Source organism: Pieris napi, chromosome 12, assembly GCF_905475465.1.
Source record: "Pieris napi chromosome 12, ilPieNapi1.2, whole genome shotgun sequence".
Classification (NCBI taxonomy): Eukaryota; Metazoa; Arthropoda; class Insecta; order Lepidoptera; family Pieridae; genus Pieris; species Pieris napi.
Window position 1 is genome coordinate 3849228 of NC_062245.1, and position 17863 is coordinate 3867090.

A 17863-nucleotide genomic window follows, 5' to 3' on the forward strand; every position below is an offset into this window, starting at 1 on the left:
TTACTACTACAGATTGAAATAAAACTTCTTTAAGAGTCAAGTAAGAGCAAAAGTATTATAAGTAAGCCTTATAGTACTTTTATGGTATGGTAATTCCATGATTAAATGTAGCCTCAGATTGCATCTGTTTCTTTGATTCTTTTTGATAGACTTAAAGATACCAGCCCTGCGATTCTGTAACTCACTTCACGAACTCACACAGCGGTTTTCGCATCGGCGGTCGCTCTCAAATCAGTCGTGAAGCAGTCATTTTATGATTTGGCATTCTGAAAAGGTGGGAGCTTGTAGTTTATTGTTAACCGCTGTGCGAGTTCGTGAAGTGAGTTACAGAATCGCAGGGCTGTATTTATGTGATATATTTGAAATTTTATATCATTCAATTTGTGGCTCAATTTAGGCTTCCACGTGTAGTTCGCAAGTTCCCAAGTTTAATCAAGATATTAATTAAAATCGATTCATCGGTTGCTGCAGCGGACAACAACAATGTTTCTACTTAATTTGTTTTAATATTTTATACGTAAGAGAACAGATCTATGACCAAAGATAAAGAAGTGAGCCAAGGGGAAGTTTGTATACCTTAGAAAAAGTATTTTATATCGCATTACACACATAATTGGTGGAAAAGGCTTGGGACAGGAAAAGATACGATGCATTCATACATATACAGTCGACTCTCGATAATTTGAAACTCAAGGGACCAGAGATAAATTTCAAATTATCAAGAGTTCAATATAACAAGTGTTTGAATAACCACGAGGAGGAGGGGCGACTCAAGGAAATAAGAATTTGATCAAAATTTGTTACTTATTATTTCTATATTCTTATTATGTATTAACATTTATTCACAAATTTTTATTTCGAAAAGAAGTCTGTAATCTTTTTTTGAGTGAGTGACTCATTTATGTAAACAAACGACAGGTATGTGCATGATAAACGCTTCAAATTATAGAGAGTAGGGAAGACCGGATTTCAAATTATCGCATGTTGGCGAGCAAGATAATACTTTTTCAACTTCAAATTACCGAAGGGACTAATTATCATTGATTTTATTCAATTTATCGAGTATTTTTCAAGGGACTGGATTTTTTTTCTTCAAATTATCGAGAGATTCAAATTAACGAGTGTCATATTATCGAGAGTCGACTGTACTTCTATCCAGAGTTACTACACAAGTAGTATCTAATTTTTATTTGTAACAATGTATATAGTCAAAATTTATGTAATAAAGTATTATTTAGGTAATCCCTTGCCTGATACACGTGTTGATTTTTGCGACTTTCTGTTTATGTGAAGGGAATAAAGACTAGGTACATATCCAAAGTTATAGTTATAGACTACATGTTTGGTAGTGGGCTGATCAATTTTTAAAAAGCATTGTTACGTTCCTATCTGATACCTAATCCGCTGTTTTGCTAGTATTTTATTTTTTTGTAAATTTGATGTTTACCATAGTTGTCATATAGTTTAGATAGGATAGCTTGTATACTGTAGATATAGCATTTATGTATGATGTGGTGAACTTTAATAAATAAAAAATATGTCATAATGTTTTATTTACACCATAGTAACAAGTGATGGAGAGAGAAAAGTCCATCGGTATACAGCCTGAATTAGAACGCTCAACTTCGGGTTTCAGGGCATAATTCGTGTTTAAACCTAGTAAAGCCAGTGCTTTAAGGAAATAAAAATAGTATTTATAAAACAACATATTTATTGACACCACTTAATTACACAATAACAATAATACAAAATAATACTTATGAAGATATCTTAATTAGTCGTCGCTTGCGCAGGTCATAATCGTCACACAACTGTAAAAGAAAAATGTATTAGTTTGTATCTTTTTGTCAGCCAAAACCAATTTGGCACTTAATATAAGGAAGATATAATGGCTGTTTATATTAATTCCATTAAAAAATCCAATTTTCTTCGTGGCTTTAAAATAAAATATATAAGCTACATTAAACACCTGCTGGTTATCTGTTCTACGCCCTTGCTTTGAGAAATTTAGACAAATAGTTTTTGACGTTAATAAGTTATATTATTAAATATATTTTGATTTTGACTTACATGATTCAGCGACAGCTTCTAAACCGACCATAAGCGCGAAACCTGCGACTGCGCATAGGAACTGCATGATTCCAGTACGGTCTTGTCTCCATACCTCAAAGAAAACCACATACACTAGCGTACCGCAGGCCAAACCCTGAGAAAATAATGTTTAAATTAATGAAATTATTAATAAATAAAGCAATTACCACAAATTTTTGTCAATCCAAGTAACCTTTATATCAGATATATTGCTTATTTAGTCACTTTTAATAGCCCTCTAAAACTATAAGTTATAAAGTTCCTCTTCCTCTATATCCCTCTCGCTTACACTGCTCTCTTCTTACCTGTAAAACAACTGAGTATAATCCAGCTGACGCAGCCCCGGCTCCTCCCACCAAAAGTATGCCCACTCCAATACCAAGAGCAGAGACAAAGGAGAATGTGAAGATGTAGACGATAGACAGCCACCGCTTGGTGCCGGCAGCGAGAAGTTCAACTCCAATGCAGAACGCTATTATGTATTTATGAGCTGATACTGCACCAAACATGTACCTGGAACAAATTACAAAATTATCATTTATATATATAATATACTAGCAGACCGGCCAAGCGTTGCTGTGGCTAAGGTTTTTGTTATATAACTATCTATAGACTCGAGACTATCAAATAATAAACAAATATTTTGCAATAAAATAATATTGCGGGTATAAATTGAGATGTAAGCTATCCTATCTTTTGTTATCCTATGTTTAAGTTGGATCAAACTACACACGGTGTGCAAATTTGATATCGGTTCGGTAGTTTAGGGGTCCATAGCGGACAAACAAAGTGACACGTAATTTATATATATTAAGATTTAAATAAGGCGCTAAAAAAGAAGATTGGAGTATGCCAAAGGGCTGTTAAGCGTTCTATTCGTCGGTTGGAAATGAAAGACCCACCTGGGTCAAAAAGACCCTTACTTGGAATGGCGCAGTGGGAAGAAAAAAGAGGACGCCCACCAGAAACCTGGGTAGATGAAATTAAAGAAATTTCTGGGAATGATTGGAAGATAGTAGCGAAGATGAGAGAGAAATGGAAGAATTTGGAGGAGACCTTGACTCCATCAAAGGTCGTGTACTTATATTAAATATGACATAAATTTAATGTAATCCTTATTTTAGTCCAATATAGGCTATTTTTATTATCATTCAATATAAAAAATCCGTCTATAACATCATTTATGTAGTCCAGGCCTTCTATGCCGGACAAAAGCCTTCCATTTTGGCATATGAGAGCTGCGGGAAATGTATTTACGAGTGTTGGGAAGGAACTGGGCTCTCAACACGTAAATTCTAATAATAATAATAAACCGATTATTTGCAAAGTAAATGGTACCAGATTGATTAATTATAAATAAAGCGCCCAACAGCCATATAAAAATAGGCATGCAAATGTCATGTTAGTTATTATAAGGTCATGACTGAATAGTTCAGTTTACATATTATAATATACTAGCAAACTCGGCGAACTCCGTTTCGCCACCAAATGGCTTCGTTTTATGTAACATTTCGTTTGGTGATCCCGCTTTTCTGACGATTTTTAATGAATTTTCGTGCGTTCTGGAGTTATAGCGTCAGGAAGGAAAACCCGATTTATTTTTATATAGTAGATGTAATACGTCTTAAGCTATGGAAAAAATTTGGATTCATATACCAAAAAGTGCTTTCGAGATAGCCATATAGAGTGTTAGCAGCAATGAGATAAAATAAAAATAACAGCTACTAATCTAAAGATTTGAAGCACTTCTATAAGTAATTCGTCTAAACGTTGACTGATAGTGTGATAAAATCGTGATAAAATATATTCCTTAAACGAGACCAAGGATTCTTGAGTTCATTTACTTTGTTTCAATAAAGAAATAATGATTTACAAAGTTCATGCCTGCGTATGGTGACAATGTGCGTTGGTTAACACAACATTATTTTGATGGTCAGACACAGAATTTATAAAAAAAACCTGTGTGCAATTCACACGTGGTGGAAGTGAAACTTTAAAAAATGTTGGTTCCAAGGATAATATGACGAGTGTAATAATTTTTAAGTTTAATATCAATCTTTAATTTTGATAAAAACTAAAATAATTAAAGTTTGAAAGTCGACGAAACGAAAAAGCGACAGTAAAAAGAGACCCACATAAGATTTAACTAGGAAGAAAATGAGATAGGAAGCATATATAGGTCGGTTATCGAAAGCTGGCGCGTTCACAGTACTCACACTAATGCAATTTCACTATACAGTATGTTTAAAAATATGACTTTTTGCCAAGCTATATATTTTAGTCTACTCTGGTTTTAGTAAGGTTGGGTGGGTTGTAAATAAATAAAAATGTGTCAAATACATATAAATATGTATAACTTTAAATTAGTGTGTCATCATCCTATCTCATTTTCTCCCACGTTAAATCTTATGAATTTATGTGTCGTCTCTTTTTACTGTCGCTTTTTCGTTTTATCGACTTTCAAATCACAACGATGCTAAAGAAGTTTGCACTTCAACAATATATTTATTGCATATAAGTTACGAGAGAGCGCCGGATCAGCAAAGCAATAAAAATCTCACATGAAATCAATTTTAGATACATGCCTTTACAGATGAACAAAAAAACCAGTGATACTACAACCTTTTAGGTCTGAGACAGATTTCTGTATCTATTTCGTGATCAGTTGTTTTTTTTCTCGTAGGTAATCAGCCTTCTGCTACTGTATGGTATTAAGGTATGCCGGTTTCCTCACTATATTTTCCTTCACCGTTTGAACGATTGTTAAATGCGCATATAGAAAGTTGTGCACTGGGGTTCGAACTACGACCTCAGGGATGAGAGCACGCTGAAGCCACTGCTCAGTAATGTATATATATTGGACTTCAGAGATCCTGGATTCTCTAAAAACATTCTTTTTTAAAAGAAATATTTTATTATCTAAATTCGAATGTCTCCGATTTCATTTATAACAATTGCCCCCACCTACAGATGCATTACATCATGGCCGTTATTTATAACTTAAACACACACTGGAAACAAACCATTATCTTATATTATTAACTGGGAGACACGAGGATAAAAAAGAAAAAAAACGTGTGTATATTTTATGTACACGCGTTAGAACTAATACTTCTTTGGCGTAATAATTTTCTTCGAGCACATTACAGGGACGTTTCCCTCTTCGAAATGCATTTTTCTTGTCAATTTTAATGGTCACTTCCAATCGATACGATATAATATATACTACCATCATATTTTACTATTGTAAAAAAACATAGTGTTTTTTTTTTGGAACGGGTTTTCTCGTATAAAAATCATTATTTTGGTTTAAAATTTAAATAAACACGACTCTGAAAAACACTACGCCATGACAGACAATGCAACTTTTCGACGTTTTTGAACAGATATTCAGGGTGTCGGTTTCTTGTGACGGTGTGCGCGAGCATCGTAAAAATTTAAGGGCGTTGTAATGTCGGTGGGTATTGTTTCCCGGCTCCGGCACGGTCCGGCCCCGGCACGTCGTAACATGAACGTAGGCGCCCGGGCACCCGCAGAGCAGTCAACGTCAAATCTTAGTGAGGTTAAAAAAAATTTTTTTTTTTTTGACAAAAACAGATATAGTCGTCCAAACACGTACGTGCGTACACCCAAACAGCCCGGTGTAACATGAACCACTGTCCCGGCCGGCGCACGGTGGACGTGTCCCGGCCGAGGCCCGGCCCGGTCGCGACACGGTATACCGTGAATCATCCTTTACTCTCGTAATTTTTCCCTAATGCGCCATAGCCGTAGCTGATGTTAAATACTCTTCGCGGGTCTTATTTAAAAAGGTCCAGAAAGTTAATTCTTGCTTTTAAATACATCCCTTTTATACATGAACAGATATATAATCCAATTCCTATCATAATCTCATATAAAGAGATGTCAACCTCAACTTTATTTATAAAAACCAGTAGTAGTCCAGTCAAACTGGACTGAGTGGGAAAGGATCTGTCAATAAGTTCTACGATGTGTAAGATCCGCTGTAAAAATATATAATCTTACAATTCCGTGATACAATGAAAACTTAATAGGATTTTAATTATAAGAATAATTTATTATTGATTAATAAATTAAATAAGTAATTAAAGTCCAAACGCAAAACATTTAACTATGACCGTGTCTTCCAAAGCAATAACAAACCAATTTATAAACAAAATAATATGTATAGAAAACATAGTCCGTATTAAAAATTATATAAATATTAATCTCAAAGCATAATGAAACAGGTATACTTCTACTACATTACGACACGACCAAAAGTGTCACAAATGTTGCAAATATAATTCTCTTACCAGACACTTCTCGCTGATGCCTCCAAACCAACAGCAAGACCCTCGAACAGCTCATGAATAGACAGAGCCAAGACGACAAGAAGTCCTCTAAGCGCTGACACAATTGTATCATCAGATTGAATGGCCAAATGGCTGTGACCATGTCCTTGGGAAGTTTCTAACGTTTTGATAACTTGCGTTTCCCCCTCTTCCTCATCGTTATTTCTTCTTATACTTAAAACTCTTGTAAAACTGGTATTCGCAGTCTTGTTCTCTCTGCTGGTAATGTAGACGTGGACTAGCTCTTCGACGAGGTACATCATGAAGAATCCGCTACACATGATCAGGGCTGCTAGGTATATTGGCAACTCTGGCAACCGGCCGTCCTCTATAACAAAATAGATTCATTGTACCAGAGATTAACTATTAGTTGTTGAGAAAACGTAATTTAAATACATAATATTAATTGATGGATTCTCCTAAGATTCATTACAAAAATTTGCGTAAATTACTTTTCTAATATATCTAAATTAAAAACTTTAGCTATCAAATAAATCTCATGAAAATAAGAGCACGGTAAACAATAAATTAATCATGTACAAATATTTAAAGAAAAAATTAATACCGTTCCTTGACTTTTTTCATAGTACATCTATGGATCAGTAAATATCAATAAACTCAAACTATCTTTATTCATATAGGTAAACAAGTACACTTATGAACGTCAAAAAGAAGTTAAATTAATTGTAAATTTACATTTACTACCAGTTCGCAAGTCAAGGGCGTAGAGCGGGCAAGAAGAACTGGCAAGAAATTAGAAACTTTCCGCCACTCTTTTTAATCGCTAAGTTTTGAGTCATACAAATTGTTTGAACTCGAGAATCAATCCCAAGGATTAGGATCATTTAAGTATTCGTAAAATTTATAAAAAGCTTTATTGATTAATTAACGTTTAACGAGGGCTTTGAAATTATTTAGTGATAATTCTCTAATTTCGCTTGGGAGTTTGTTGTAAGAACGAATACAATTTCCATTGTCAATTATTTATTTAAAATAATTCTCCCTCTTGCACATTCTCTTTTTATATAGAGAAACGGGCGAGATGCTGCGATGTTAAGTGATGGGTAGACACAATGGCTGGCGAGTTCATGACCTTTACGGACAATATTTACTTTTACATAATCTTAGACTATGATATTATTTTTATACTAAACCGGTGTTATCTTGTTAGATATAAAAACTTTTTAAATATATAACGTTGGTCTTGGAAGTCTAGACACTAAGTATACCTACAATTATTGTTTGTATGACTTTAATTAGCGATAATGAGACATGGATGATAATGGATTATAGATATAATAAAAAACAATTCTTCTGTTTCGTTTCTTATAGATTTAGTTCACGTCTCACACGTTCAAATTTTTAACCTGAAAATCTAATATATAAAATTCTCGTGTCGCGGTGTTTGTGGTTAAACTCCTCCGAAACGGCTCGACCGATTCTCATGAAATTTTGTGTGCATATTGGGTATGTCTGAGAATCGGACAACATCTATTTTTCATCCCTCTAAATGTTAAGGGTAGTCCACCCCAAGATATTGTATTTTTATTTTTAGATATTTTTTTCTGTTTTTATTTTTTTATGATACAGCATTAAAAATACATACAACTCCTAACTTTAACCCTTTTACGATCAACCTCTATTTTTTTATTTTAATTGATATACATGGCAAAACGACGTTTGCCCGGTCAGCTAGTTACTTAATAAAATTTTGATATATATATTTACTTTGCAATAAAAAATCTATTTATATGACGGAGTTCGAAGACCTTTCGTTATCCCTTCGGATACGTTTTAGTCGGTTAAGCGATAAAGTACTCCATTGCAATTTTTTCTGCAGGAATCAACAGTTTAAGTTTTAATTAACTTAATTTAAGTACCTCCGGTCATCTAGGTATAAGTAATGGTGATGTTTCTTATGTGAATTAGCGTTTTTTGAAAATTTTGTTTGACACAATTCAACTAAAAATACAAACTATTCAGTTAAACAAAATTTTTAGAGGCCGGCAACGCACTTGCGAGACTCCATGGGCGGCACTTAACATCAGGTGAGCATCCCGTGTGTCCCAGTTATATAAAAAAATATACTGTAAATAACACAGCTAAATTTAAGCGAATTTTTAGTGAGAATCAGAATCGACACGATTTTTAATTGGAAAATTTTACCTATTTTATTTATTTTTGTTACAGAACGTTTCCCTATATCAACCAGTTTGCCTTGACCTGGTCATCACACCAGGTCTAGCTCAAGTGGCCTTATATAAGACTACTTTTTAGTTCCTGCCCAACAGGAAGTACTTTTATCGGGAAATATAAATAACATTCTGTATGAAATATTATTGACAAAACCTTGATGTTTATTTCAAGTAAATAGCCCTTTTAAAATATCAAATTTTAAAGATTTACATGCAAAAACCTCATTAAAAAACGTAATACCCAGAGTATATATTTATATATATGAATTAGGTACGTCAAAAACATATTTAATTTTACTATGACTACCTTATAAAATCATTACTCATTTGACAAAATGAATATTTTTATTTCATTGACGTATATCAAAAATGTACGTAACAGTGACCCCCGTGAGTTACTCTTAGCGCTGTCTCGTTTCTTAATCTCACCCTAAGTATTGACGCTCAATCTTCCTTTTTCCTTTTTTAGTATATTATAGTTCTTTCATATGTAAAAAATATATGACACAAAGTGTTCATTTCCAGACCGCGATTCGTTCTACCTGACCTAACCAGTCCCCTATTAAACCTAGTTTTAAATGTCAAATGAAACCAGCTCTATTTGTATGAATCAAGAATATTTAAATATTGTTATAACTTTGCTATATTCGAGCTAACCGCGCTGTGTTAAACCGAGTAAATATCATATTTTCAATAAACAACGCATACATTTTAACTTTACATTTCTAACTACAGTTTAAAAAATTACCGCGTGAACGAACAAAACTTATACCTACGTAAAATTATCGCTCAACCTAAGTAACATTGTATCTAGAAAATGTATAAAAATAACAAGAATTGTAAATCGAACAAAAACGTTAAAACAGAAATAGAATTGGTTTCACCAAATTAAAAAACATCTCGACTGTTAGACATAAAAAATATTTCAAGATAATTGAAAGAAAATGTCTGTTTGAGCGTTCAGAAGGCCGCAAAATATAATTATCATTCACCTGATAAAAACATATTAAGAAAGTGCTAATTTGTATGTATTTACTTTATACCTTGTACCAATGTAGAAGAATATTTCCGTCAAATAATAAGTACATATATACAGAAAATTATTGGCGCTTATTGATTAAGTTGCACTCACTGACGCTAATAAAAAGCAAAAGTTTTGACAAAACAGGATCAACAAAATTAAGTATGTACATATGCGCTCGCAATTAAGTTTTTCGTCTTAAAATATACTTAAACACACAATTTTTATTTATTTTCGCGCTTAAAATATTATTTTACTTTTAGTAGTAAAAAATATTAGTTTTATTATAACAGTAAACTGACTAGAACTGACTTATATAAAGATGATTTCCGACACAAGTGTCAGAATTGCAAACTATGTAAAACACATAACATCGTAATGAAAAAAATTATGGTGTCCAAAAAGTTTTTAATTGACCCTGTACCAACGGCATAATAACTTAAACTTAATAATATTACTGTAAATTCTGGTTTCCTTACCTTAATATTGCCAATAAAAAAAACATACCTTGCAACTGCTTAATATTTTCATCAACTTCGGGCAGTAGATGCATAAACGTCGTCGCAAACAGAACTCCACCACCGAACGATAGCAGTCCAATCACAAGCGAATTAGAAGACCGCATATTCGTATCCTTTTTCGGCGTAAACCAATTGAATTTCATGGAAATGAAAGTTGGTACACATCCCACAATCATGGAAACGCTAAAGAGGCAGACCATAGTGATAATTTTTGCGTTTAACGCATTCCCTTCGCTGATCGCGGCGTCGTCCATGCTTGCATTCATTATGGTGTCAATTTTAACAAGGTCGCTGTTTCCGTGCGCAAGCGTCGCGGTCGTGTCTCCTGGCTCGACTGATCCAGCTCCCCAGTATTTGTATAGGCAGACTCTTGATAAGACAAATGATAAACAGTGGCAGTAGCTGTTGGTTTAACGACGCATCAATTAGGTTCCGCACTTGTTCAGTCTGAGATTATGGAGATATTCGTACAGCTGTAGTCAGAGCGATTACTGACTGTAAGAAAAATGTGCACTGCGCGGAAGGTAGTTGATAATTTAATACTTTATATATAATCAAATTAACAATTGTATGGTGGCTTAGGTAAAAGTTTTATCTGAATTTATTTACCACCAATGATTTGTGACGAGAAACCAAGGTAAATTGTAAAAATTAGTGATAAAGTTAGCATTATAAATAGTATAAATACACATATTTACTAGAAGACATAATTAATTATTTTTACTAGAAGTAATGTAAGAATTTAAAGGGAATCAATGAATTCAGCAACTGCATATTGCATCATTTTATTCTTTAACGACTTCCGCAGGAAACAATAATATGCGGGAAAGGACAAAGGGAAAATTAAACTTCTAGGTGGCACAACGCATATATGTGTAACAAATAAAGAAATGGAGCAAGTATGTACGTATATTAAGGTTAGTTCCGTTATTAAATAATAGAATATTTTATTCCTAAAATACGCCTAAACTATCGTATTATTATTTTCATAACTTTTTAACTAAAACTGTCCAAATAAAGTCTAATATATTATAGCTGTGTATAAAAATAATTGCAGGCATTGTTTATGTAAAGTATTTTATTGAGTTAACTTGGTTATTATGTGACATTCCGGCCAGGATCTAAGACCATTAGCCGATTTTTCTTAAACTAGTAAGGTCCACATCTCGTGGAACAAAAATATTTAGATTTAATGTGAATTCACAATAACTTTATTGAATAAACTACATTTTAATAATATATATGTATGTCTCTGTGCACGAATAAAGCGGGCCATAGACGGACCGCATGTTGCACTTTGCAGTCAAGACCGACTGCAATATGCGGTTTACTCATGAACTGCTCGAGCGGTCCGGTCTCGGTCGGTCATACTAAATTCATATCCGCAATACACGGATATGAATTTAGTATGGAAACTGCAGATCGCCGTGCGGCGACCGCATATTGCAGTCGGTCTTGACTGCAACATGCGGTCCGTCTATGGCTCGCTTTAGGACATTTCTAAAATACATATAATTTATACAGGGAAGAGATAAAATTTTAAGCTTTTTAAATAAAGGTACGCAACTATCAAGACAGTCACTTGGTTTAAACTAAACGTCAGCTGTCAAGCAAAACGTCTAAAGTAGACAGTTGACACTGAAAGATTTTCCTCTCTCAAAACTTAAATTGAATTTTGAAATGTTTTAACTTTCAGCCAGTTTCAACTTTCAACTTTCAAAATTCAAATTTAATGCACAGCACAACATATAATAAATAAATTATGAAAAGCAAAAAGGACCAAAAAATGTTTTTTGAGTATTAAAAGTAACTACTAGGACTTGTGCCCACGTTGCATTTAAAATAAACTAAAATGCAGAAGAAAGCCCTATACGTAATTATTTTCTTGTTAGTGTCTCTTGCTTTCTGGATATATCGTACTTCAAATATAGAATACGAAAATACTATTATAATATTACAACAGAATCAACAATACATAAACACAATTATAATATCTCCTTCAAACTCAACATGTAGAAGTAAGGCTTTTCTATAAATTACTTGACACTTAAGGAAACTAAGTTATGATAAAAACAAATTCACTTTTTTCAGATCCTCTACACATATTAATCATAGTTACTTCCTATGTGGGCCATATTGAATTACGCAGTGCACATCGCCAAGCAATGCCTTCAGATTATTTGGCATCCAAAAATGCTTCCAGAATATTTTTGCTAGCTAAAATACCTTCTGTTGAGAGGTTACCAAATCAACTAATTTATTTATCTCAAAATTGATGTTATTTTCCATATTTATTTTTCTATAAGATATACCTTTTCATCCACAGGTACATAACACAAGCGGCCATTGAAGATGAGAGTAAAGCATTTGGAGACATACTGCAAGGCTCCTTTTATGAAAATTATAGAAATTTGACCTACAAGCACCTTATGGGACTACAATGGGCATCATCAAAATGTAGCAATACTGCATTCATTTTAAAAGTTGACGATGACACAGTTTTTAACTTTGATAAAACTGTTGATTATTTACTAAGCATTCCTACCCAAGATCAATTTATTATGGGATACATTTTGAACAACACATTACCGAGAAGGAATAGTAATAACAAATGGTTTGTTACAAGAGAAGAATACCCAAGACAAAAATACCCAGCTTATCTCTCTGGCTGGTTTTACATAGTGAATCCTAAAACTGCAGAAATAATTTGCAGTGAGGCCCCGTACCATCCATATTTTTGGATAGATGACATATTAGTGACAGGGATTTTGACTGAGTATCTTAATATCAAACTACAACAATTGCCAAGTGGTTTTTGGTTGGAATATTATGAATTGGTAGAGTGCTGTATTAGAGACATGGTAGAAAAAAATATACAATGCCAATATGTTGTAGGACCAAATGGTGGAAGACATAACTTATTAGTTGAATTTACTAATGCCTATAGGAATTGTAAAACTTCTTGTTCTAGGTCTGACCAACAAAATATAAAAGATACATGTATTATGAAAAGGGATAGGACCATATTTAGTGATGGAATGGCAGAAGTAAATAAGATAGGGTTATAATTTATAGGAATGTAAAAAATGAGTTAAATCCTAACATAATTGTACATGTTTAATTCTGTGATAATATTCATTTATACCAGTAAGATTAAAGTTAAGAAAATAAGTCAAAACAAATAGTTGTGTCATATGTCAACATTTATTTTTAGCTACATGGCAAAATGTAACATGTAACAGTTAAATAATTAAGTATTAAATATATAAGAATTTTAGTGTCACTTAAATCATCAACACATCTTATCCTACAGTTACACTTACAAAATATATGATTTAACTATAAAATTGAGCTAATAAAAGATGACTAACATTAATGTAGCCAGCTGTTAATAATAGAACTACCATTTACAACACAATCTTTGAAACCTTTCATTACATAAGTTGATTGAAACCATTGCACTTTATCAGTAGATTCAATTTCATGAAAATCATCATCACTAGTATCATCCAAGCTCAGTTTTGAGAGATCTTCACTTGGTGCATTACCAAAAATCTTAAAATCATTACAACAAGTAGTGTTTTTAGGATTGGCAGGAAAGTTTAAAACAACAACTTTACAGCTCCTAGGCATTCTGTACCCATTAACATGAAGAAAAGTATCACTGCAGACAACTTGCTGGTTACTTAATAATTCCTTTTTTAAGAAAACATACATGTTAGTAGGTGATAGCGGCTCAAAAAAGACTTTACACAATTTTTCTGAAGTCACCAGATTCCTAAAATAATTTTTATATTATATACTGAACAAAAAATTATGAAATTAAAATAAATTAAAGAGAAATAAAAGAATTACCTAAATACACTGCTTTGTATTTTTTTGTCTGATGCAATATGAGGTGATTGGCATTGTGGCTTATGACACACTGTTGGTAAGACAATGCGGTAAATCTCCTTACATGAGATTGGACTTGAACCAAATGCTATACATACTTCTTGTGGTTGAGTTGCCTCTCCAATTTCTTTTAACAAACTCTGAAATAATTTATAATTACAAAATGTCTACTGATTTAATCTAACCCATCATGGTAAGGAATTATTTAAGAACCACTTAATACCATATCCACATATAGTTGTGATTAAGGCTATCAAAGGCTTTATTGTAGTCTATGAAGGCGGTGTATAGTGGTAGATTGTATTCTCTGTATTTTTCCATTATTTGTTTTACGGTATGAATATGATCTAAAGTGGAGTAATTGGTTCTAAAGCCTGCTTGTTCTTCTGGCTGATTTTCATCAATCTTTTTACATATCCTGTTGAGAAGTACCTTTGAAAATATTTTATAGATATTAGACATAAGGCTGATGGGTCTGTAGTTATTGACATCCTCTTTAGAGCCTTTTTTATGGATCAATATTATATGCGATATGTTCCATTGTTGTGGGATGATGCCTGTGTTAACTATTTTGTTGAAGATATCTGTTAATAGTGGGCTTATCTCTTCTATGGTACCTTTTAGTAGTTCATTGTATATCATGTCTGGTCCAGGAGCTTTATCCAGTTTTTGACTTTTTATTGCTTTTTCCACTTCGCACTGTAGAATATCAGGTTCCTTGTCTTGTGTGCTATATTCTGAAGGGTTTATCACTTTGTTTTTGTTGTTTGCATTTGTCTCATAGTTTATTTGTTTACTTTGATCGGAATAAAGTGTCTTATAAAAGTCTGTTGTTGTCTCTAGAATGTCCTTCCTTTGAGTAAAACTCTTTTCTGCTTTCTTCAATTTTGGAATCCAGTCATTTTTCTCTCGTAGTACTTTCAGAGCCTTTCTTGTGCCACCAGATTTTTCTATGTAATTTTCCAACGTTCTTATTCTCTTAGATCTTTGGTCATTCCTTATATGCTCTCGTATTTGTTTGCTTAGTTTATTAATTTTTTTTAAATTTCCTTTCTTGTCTTCTTGTATCATTTCTTTTCTTTCTGCAAGTAGTTTTAGCGTTTTGTCACTGAGTTTTTTTGATTTATTTTTTCCATTTTGTTGTATGTTGCTAACACTGCTGGTCAGTTGTAATTCTAGGCTGTTATATTGTTCTGTAATGTGTAGGGTTTTGTAGGTTTCATTTTTTGCTAAGGAGTTAATTTTAGTTTTTATTTCTTGAATATTTTCGTGTTTAAAATCTTTTCCTGTAGTTTTGTGTATGTGTTTTCTTGATTTTTTAATGTCTTTTGGAAGTAGAGTTCCACGAACCATTCTGTGGTTAGTATTAAAGTTAAGATTTTGAATAATGTCTACGTCGACAAAGGTTTTGGGATTATTCGATAGGATGTAATCAATTTCATTTCTAGTTTTTCCATCAGGGGAGACCCATGTCCATTTGCATTTTGTTTTCTTCTTAAACTTAGAGTTCATTAGGTATAAGTTGTTCTCCATTAAAAATTCTGCCAGTCGTTGCCCATTCACGCTTCTTTTGCCATGGCCATATTTTCCAATTATAAAATCTTCGTAGGCTTGTCTAGTACCGATTTGGGCGTTGAAATCGCCCATGACTATAGTGTTTTTATTTTGATTGTTTCTTATGTGGTCCGCTAGAGTGTTATAGAAGAGCTCCGTCTCTGTTTCATCGGCTTGTTCTGTTGGTGCATAGATTTGTATTAGTGTCCATTGTTCTGGGTAGCCTGGGAGGAGTATGTTGAGTACAGCTATTCTGTCGTTTAAGCCTACAAATTCCTGGATATTATTCTTTAGAGATGCCTTTACAAGAAATCCTACACCTCTATGGCCAGCCTTTTCTCCTTTGTAATACATTACATATTTTGGATACTCTTCAATGCCTTCACCCAGTCTTCTCATTTCGCTAATACCAATGATATCCCAATTGAGGTTTTCAATCGCTAGTTCTAATTCTTTAAGACTTTCATCTGTTCTAAGGGTTCGAGTGTTAAGTGTTGCTATATGTACCTTGTTTGATGGAGGGTTGTGGTCGCATTCCCCACGGGGACCAGCCGGATTGGGGAGTAATATATGTGGAACTATATGTGGAAATGCCTACAACAAATGGGAATAAATAATATGTATTTGAATATATTAAAGGAAATATACAACCACAGCAAAGCAAGAATCAAACTAGAGAAACTAGGAAGCATCTTTCAAATCAGCAAAGGTGTTAGACAGGGTGATCCTATCTCCCCGAAAATATTCCTAGTTGCTTTGGAAGGCATTTTCCGAAATATCAGCTGGGATCAAGTCGGTATAAATATTAATGGAAGATTACTTAGCCACCTTCGCTTTGCGGATGATCTGATTCTTTTTGAAGAAAACCCTAAAAAACTGCAGGTTATGATTGAAATGCTTACAAATGAAAGTATCAAAGCTGGACTAACCATGAATACAGAAAAAACTAAGGTGATGACAAACTCTATCAAGACAGAAATCAAAGTGAATGGAAAGATATTAGAGTATGTAGAAGAATATGTTTACTTAGGGCAAATAATCTCTCACGAAGACCAAATGTCTAAAGAAATACACAAAAGAATTGCTAATGGCTGGAGAAAATACTGGGCAATGAAAGAAATAATGAAGAGCAAGGCTATGAATATAGGTCTAAAGAAAAAAGTATTTAATACCTGTATACTGCCCTGCGTTACATACGGATGTGAGACTTGGTCCCTTACACAGTTACACAGGAAAAAACTGTCAACATTCCAGCATGCAGTTGAAAGAAGTATGCTCGGCATCAAGAGGAAAGATAAAATTCGAAACACCGACATACGGCGTAGGACAAAACTAACCGACATACTGATCAGAATAGACCAACAAAAATGGAGGTGGACAGGACACTTGATGCGTTCTTCTTCTTCTTCAAAGAACAAATGGAGCAACATGTCACACACTGGTATCCACGTAACGGCAAGAGAAGTAGAGGACGTCAATACAGACGATGGGAGGACGAGCTAAAACTGACAGCAGGCCCAAACTGGAGGAGAGTCGCCTTGGACAGAACACAGTGGAAAGAATTGGAGGAGGCCTTTGCCGAAAGGCACACTGTAATTAGGGATATTTTATAATTTTAATTTATATATACTAACTTTAAAACTTACAGTAATAAAGGCTATTTTATTTTTATTTATTTTATAATACCATATAACTACTTATAACCTGATAACTATAAAACTTAAAAAAATAATAATTAGCGACTCAGGCATCAAGTAGAAATTACATTAATTACAGCGTGTACTGCACTGTACCTTAAGGACAAAATCCAGGTTATTTAACGCTGTAGAAGCAATGTGAAAATGTCTTTCAGATTGGTACGTATCCTTTTCATTTTCATTATCTTTCTTCTTATTAACCATTTGTTTTAGCCACTGATATGTGTATGGAATTTGAAGCCTTTGGTATGCTAAAAACTTTATTAGCTCTACAATAACATGGCCACAAGAAATTGATGTTAACTGATCGCCTATATTTATGTTAAATACAATGTTTTGAGTCATTTTAAACAGTTAAAATGGATACACTACTAATTTTATTGAATAATCTTTGTATAAACTATTTAAATTTTAAACAAAAAAATTCAAAATTCAAATGCAACGGCATTTTCAATTTTGTGTCAGCACTGTCAAGTGTCAGGGAGATTCGGTAATCGGTAGACTATCCTCAACTAGGCAGATATACATCAGGTTC

At 33.4% G+C, this 17863-nt stretch overlaps 3 protein-coding genes across 8 annotated transcripts; 1 reads left to right on the forward strand and 2 right to left on the reverse strand.

The window, feature by feature from the left end:
- Positions 1 to 1693: 1693 nt before the first annotated feature.
- Positions 1694 to 10458, reverse strand: LOC125054394 (zinc transporter ZIP1-like). Its single transcript, XM_047656259.1, has 5 exons — positions 10170 to 10458; positions 6408 to 6774; positions 2397 to 2604; positions 2071 to 2206; positions 1694 to 1811 (listed from the first exon to the last, which is right to left on the reverse strand). The coding sequence occupies exons 1-5, from the start codon at positions 10447 to 10449 to the stop codon at positions 1804 to 1806; spliced, it is 999 nt and encodes a 332-aa protein (XP_047512215.1). The 5' UTR covers positions 10450 to 10458; the 3' UTR covers positions 1694 to 1803.
- Positions 10459 to 10576: 118 nt separating this feature from the next.
- LOC125054393 (beta-1,3-galactosyltransferase 5-like) lies at positions 10577 to 13458 on the forward strand. Of its 5 annotated transcripts, none has more exons than XM_047656257.1 (4): positions 10577 to 10707; positions 10992 to 11100; positions 12275 to 12422; positions 12510 to 13458. In XM_047656257.1, the coding sequence occupies exons 3-4, from the start codon at positions 12349 to 12351 to the stop codon at positions 13249 to 13251; spliced, it is 816 nt and encodes a 271-aa protein (XP_047512213.1). In that variant the 5' UTR covers positions 10577 to 10707; positions 10992 to 11100; positions 12275 to 12348; the 3' UTR covers positions 13252 to 13458. The 5 variants fall into 5 exon arrangements, with proteins under 5 accessions (XP_047512213.1, XP_047512214.1, XP_047512210.1 ...); XM_047656258.1 differs by lacking the exon at positions 10577 to 10707 and adding an exon at positions 10708 to 10820; XM_047656254.1 differs by lacking the exons at positions 10577 to 10707; positions 10992 to 11100 and adding an exon at positions 11875 to 12201.
- On the reverse strand, positions 13369 to 17783 carry LOC125054395. 2 transcript variants are annotated; one of them, XM_047656261.1, is made up of 4 exons: positions 17425 to 17783; positions 16139 to 16225; positions 14039 to 14217; positions 13369 to 13961 (listed from the first exon to the last, which is right to left on the reverse strand). In XM_047656261.1, exons 1-4 carry the CDS (start codon positions 17671 to 17673, stop codon positions 13556 to 13558), a joined length of 921 nt encoding a protein of 306 aa, XP_047512217.1. In that variant the 5' UTR covers positions 17674 to 17783; the 3' UTR covers positions 13369 to 13555. The 2 variants fall into 2 exon arrangements, with proteins under 2 accessions (XP_047512217.1, XP_047512218.1); XM_047656262.1 differs by lacking the exon at positions 16139 to 16225 and having other exon boundaries at positions 17425 to 17777.
- Positions 17784 to 17863: the final 80 nt, after the last annotated feature.